The following is a 5414-nucleotide window of genomic DNA, read 5'->3' on the forward strand; positions in this document are numbered from 1 at the left end:
CTTCAGAAGGGTGAAATCTTTTCTATGTTCTTTTAGCTATTTTTTTGTTTTCTTCTGCTTTCTGCACTGCTGGATTTTGGCATCCATGAGTCACGTGAGTGTTCCTCCTCTGGCCTCCGCCCAAGCCCCCGGTTAGACTTTCTGCATCTCAATGTGCTGGTGGTGGTAGTGGTGGTAGCAGTGATGTCTGGGCTGGCACCTGCCGTTGAGTTTATACACAGAATTCTTCTGCTGCCTTTTTTTGAAAAACCACAGGGCCAGCAGAGCTGCAGCCAGCAGCAAGAGGAGGAGAATCACCACGACCGCTATGATGGCGCCTTTGCTGGAGCTGGGACAATCCTCTCCCTCGCAGGGCTGGGAGGTGGGGACGGGCTTTTCTCCCGGGCCCTGGGTGAGGTTTTCCTGCTCAGCCAGTTCCGGGGATGACGTGCCGGTAACCGCGTCCGGAGCCGGCGCCGTGGTCGCCACTTGTGCTGGGGAGGCAGTTGTCTCCTCTGCTGCTGCCTCCGGAGCGTGCTCGGAGGGGCTGACTGTCCCAGAGGTCTCTGGCACGGATGTTTTTAAGCTGGTCATGTCAAACAGCAGCGTCGTACCGGGCTCCTGGGTCACCAGCTCCAGAGCTGTAGTCGGCTGGTCCCACGCGGCGCCGTCGTAACCTCTGCTCACACTGAAGCTCTCCAGACTGCTCACTGGGGTGAGTGGGATCGGTGTCTCTTGGGCCTCTCCATCCTCAATCCCTGTCGTTGCTGCCACGATCTGTGTCAAACCTTCCTCTGGAGCCAGGCTGCCGTCGCCCTCTTCTCTTACGCCGTCGTGATTGGGTTGGTCAGTCGTGAGGATGACATCCTCCTCTGTTCCCATCGAGCCATCAACTTTATCCCCCTCCTCTTCATCCTCCTCGACCACTTCTTGTGTCACTGGGTAGCCATCCAGCCAGGACTCGTCAGTGATGGGGGCTGCGTCCATCTCCGCCGTGGTACCGTTAGCTGCCAGCACGGGCCCCAGGGGGAAGTCCTCACTGTCATAGAACAGCTTGGCCCCGTGCTCCTCGTGGGCTGGCTTCACTCCAATGTGGTTATTGCCTTCAGAGAACTGTGCCCTGCTGGAGTCATCTGTCTCTTTCACTGATTCAGGCTCACCAAAAGCCTCTGATGGAAACCAAAACAAGTTCTTTTGGCTTAGGAGTGACACGGGGGACTCGGTGGGTGCCCTGCTTCCTTCTTCAGAAGCGTCTGTGTTCTGAGTAACTCCTTTGGTGCTTCCAGTTCTTCCTCCCCCTGAGCTTTTACCGAAGGAAAGCTGCTCCTGCTGCTGCTGGTTTCCCCCTCTGCCATTGGCATGGTCATTCTCAGCAACAGGTATCGATCTGTCATCGGGGAAGTTATCTTCATAGTCAATGTGTGCCTCCGTGTCATCTGCAAACAGCAAGAAAACCCACAAAACGTTTGATTTCTCCAGAAAAGCACTGGGCTCGTTTGCTACAAGAAGCCAAGAAGAAAGGTGCAATGGGGAGTGACTTCTAGACAGTATTTTTCATTCAGTGTCACTGTTTCTTTGCAGAGGGAATGGTCCACCATAAGCTGGCAGTCACCACAAGTTTCTTTTAAAAAAAATCAAGATAGGTGTCAATGCTAACTACTACTATCTTTACAGGTTAAAAAATGTATATAAATAACTTCCTGTCTGCAGTTAGAGGGCTTATTTTTGCTTATTTTTGAATTGTTATTGGTTTTCTGTGACCTTTGCTTTCCCTAGTGTGACTCTTTTTGAACAGACTTGAGGAACGATTTTCCTCCGATTCAAGCACGAAATGGATGTGGAGAGGAAGGTACAACAGAAAGTTATCCATGGCTAATGACTTTTTTTTAAAAACCCCAAATTAGAAGGTTTACAGCAACTTCACCCCTTTTCAGCCAGCTGAAAGAACTATCCACTATTATACACTCTCATTCCACGAGAGCTCTTCAGAGGTGCATGAGGAAGACCTCACCACCAAAGCTGGCACTGAGATCTGCTCATCTTCATCTGAAGAAAGCAAGAAGCACCCATGACTGCAAGGATAGAAGACTGTCTCCAACACTTAAAGCCTAGGCAGAAAGATAACACTATCTAGAATCAACTCTCAGGCTTCCAGTCTCAACAAACTAAATTTTACCAAAAAGAAAAGAGGAAAAAACCATCAAAACTAAACTGACAAAAAAAAATGAGTGCAACAAAGAGGCAGATTCATCACAAGGTTTGAGTTTGATTTAGGAATACTCCCTGTGCCTCAACAGACCTACCACTCATCGTAAAGTAGACTTGACTCAAAGCCTGAATCTAAATGTTTGCATTTTAATGAAATAATGCATTGTGATTTATATTTCTTCCACTCTCCTCAAGCCTCAGCTCAATGAAGGATTTTCCTCACTAGACAGGCTCCTTGATTTTCAGCTCACACAAGTTTTACTCCATAGAAAGCTGATGTAATTGCTGAGATTTATGCTGGCATTAAAAGGCTTAGAAAATAGTGCCTTGGGATATGGAAAATAAAACAAACTGAATCGTGGTAAGAATTTTTCTTTTTAAGAGAGTGTTTAGTCTTTCATGAAGACAGTGAAGCAAGAGACCTGGCATGGCAGAGGAAAGGAGAAATTCACAGGAGAAGCTGTATTACAAATCAATGCACTCATAAAGCCTTATCTTTTTTTGGCTTTTTTACACTCAACCGACTTTGAATCACATTTTCATCTGGGGCCCACCTCAATTTCCAAATGAGTCACACTCTCCTTGGAGACAGCTTCCCAGACTTCTGGCAGAGCCACGTTGGGTCGACTCTTAAGAAAGATTAGAAGCACTGCTGAAGCAGTCTGACCAGAAACACCTCGTGGTGACACAGCTCACACCAGCTCACTTTTTGCCAGAGCAGCTTAAGCCAGGTGCCAGAACAGAATGAATATGAGCTAAAGGTATTTTTCTTGGAATAGTGTCCATGTCTACCAGAAACCAAAGCAGTTAGGCTGAGGAAGCTGAGATGTGTGACAGCCTGCAGAGAGTTAATGCCTCTGTGGAAGCTACCATGGGGGAGCTGGAGGTTCTCAGCAGGTCCCTTCAGCTCACAGCAAGGGTGTAGGGTGATACCTGCACACAGCAGTGCCAACCACAGTCCACCCTCCCTCCCAGCATCCTCATCTGCTCATGTGCAGTCCTCTAGATCCTCCCCAAAGCAGGAAATAGCTTCTGTCTGGTGCAAAGACAACTTCCTAGACAGAGGAATCCAGGTCTCCAAGTAGAAAGCTTCCTGGTAGGACTCTCGCTTTTCTAATTCACCCTAAAATCCTTTCCAACATGATCCCAGACTTTTGTCAAGGACTGGAGGGTGCCTCTGAACACCAAAGCATTTTAGCAGTGTACTTATGAAGCTCTGTGGGGCACTGCCCATCTCTACATAGCACTTCAAATAGCCATCAGATACTAGCCTCACTTGGTCCCTTGTCTCAAGACTTCTTCTACCTGCCATTCTCTTTGGATGGAGATGGTTCTCCAGCCATTTTGTCCTCTTACCACCCAGACTCCTGCCAAAAGCTGATACCTGGCATGCCTGCTGCACCACAGCCCAGTTTTTACATTATGGTGGCCTACTGCATGCACATGGGCATGAATAAAACCTACAGTCACAAGCTTGTTTCCTCCAGACCTGTTTCTCAGTTGGGAACATGAATGGGCACCTGGGATTCACCTTCTTGACCAGTGTGGATCTCTGGTGAATGCTCAACAACTGCCTAATATGCTTTTTATAGAATTTGAAGCTCTTCCCCTTTGGAGCCTCTTCTGCCAGGTGCTTCATGGACTTTAGGAGAAAGTCCTAGGGAGGCACCTCAGGAGAGAGCCTGTGCTCCAAGGAAGATGGGAGTCCTCAGTCCATCAGAACACATGAAGGGTTTGTTGAGCCATCAGTCACGTCTCCAACAAACCTGCTGTCCTTGGGCCTGATCCTGCACGTGTGGAACTGAATTGGTGCTTTCTTAGTGCCCAGCCAAGGGAAGAAAAAGCCCATTGTGGTCTGAGAGAGCCTGGGATGGGAGCTCATTAGGCACTGCTGGGCACCACATAAGGGAGTCTTGTTCTTGTGGCCCAAGCTGTGAAGCTGCTGGGATGTATTTTCCTCTGCAATCTCCCATATTTAGTCTTTGCTATAAACTAGACATCAACATAACTAATGTTAGCTTATGGGAGGCCAGCATGAAAGCAGCTATTGAGCTCTCTAACCATCAAAGGCAATCCAGACCTCCTCACTCTGAAGCTTTGATTTATACCATCCTGAACTGACTTACACAGTAATAATGTTTTATTCTTTCTCCTGGGCCTCAGACCTTCAGATGGAGCTTGGACTTAGTATTTAGGCAGTTTGTGTTACCATGACAATCTTTTAGTCAGCCATGAGCTTGATTTTCCAGGGGCAGCTCTCACAGCTCTTGCACTTCTAGTATTTAGGCAGTTTGTGTTACCATGACAATCTTTTAGTCAGCCATGAGCTTGATTTTCCAGGGGCAGATCTCACAACTCTTGCACTTCTTTTTTGCTCACCTCCTGAGCACTTTCCTGAGTTTTCCAGCCCCCTGAATTTTAGTCTTGCAAGACTGAAGAGCAACCCCCCCAAAGCAGATTCAGCTCTACCTCTCATCCTAGTAGTTGTAGGTTGTATTTATACACATTTTACTGATAGCAACTGATTTAAAGGTGGTTGCATCTTCCTTCTTATCCAGGCAGGTCTGGTTTTAAGAGCCAGCACTGAAACTAATTAGTCTGACACCAAAACCTTTCTATATTGGGTCATTGTTACATCTTGCCCCAGCCCTCCTCAGCTGGCAGACTCAAGGATCAATGAGTCTGGATCTGCTGTCTGAGGGATTAGTGAGCCTGAAATGAATATTGCACAGCAACAGATGCTGAAATGGCATACTACCAAAGATGGGAAGCTCAATTAAAAGGCAAAATTCTTTTAATTCAGCTTTGTCCTTGCTGGGAAGCTTCCAGTCCTAAAGGGCTTTCATGTCCTTCAGCTTTTGATCCTAATGTGACAACAGTGACCAAACAGAGACTAGCAAACCCAAGGAGGCTGCTTTTCCACACTCCAGGATCACTTTCATTTTTCTTCTAGATAGCACATTGGCATCCAAGCTCTATTTTGAGTGTTGCTATTTTGGACAGCCATAAAGTGCCCTGCATATTTTGTGGATGTATTTTTGGAGTACAGGAAATTGAAACTTAATTCTATGTAGCTCATCATCATAAATATTTCTACTGTATAAAAACCATCTTCCTTCTACTGCATAAAAACATCTTCCTTCTAAGAATCTCAGAGGAGTTACAGCAAACATGAACAAGCCAGCATCCATCTTCAAGAGTGAGAAGGAAAAGAGCATGTGGACCAG

General features: G+C 46.9%; 1 protein-coding gene across 1 annotated transcript; it reads right to left on the reverse strand.

Moving 5' to 3' along the window:
• Window positions 1-132: 132 nt before the first annotated feature.
• On the reverse strand, window positions 133-1415 carry SUSD5 (sushi domain containing 5; the record flags this gene model as incomplete). Its single annotated transcript, XM_008938189.1, has 1 exon — window positions 133-1415. A coding segment is annotated over one exon (1283 nt), but the record flags the coding sequence as incomplete, so codon positions are not given.
• Between the last annotated feature and the right edge of the window lie 3999 nt (window positions 1416-5414).

Source organism: Merops nubicus, unplaced genomic scaffold, assembly GCF_000691845.1.
Source record: "Merops nubicus isolate BGI_N331 unplaced genomic scaffold, ASM69184v1 scaffold1304, whole genome shotgun sequence".
NCBI classification, from domain to species: Eukaryota; Metazoa; Chordata; class Aves; order Coraciiformes; family Meropidae; genus Merops; species Merops nubicus.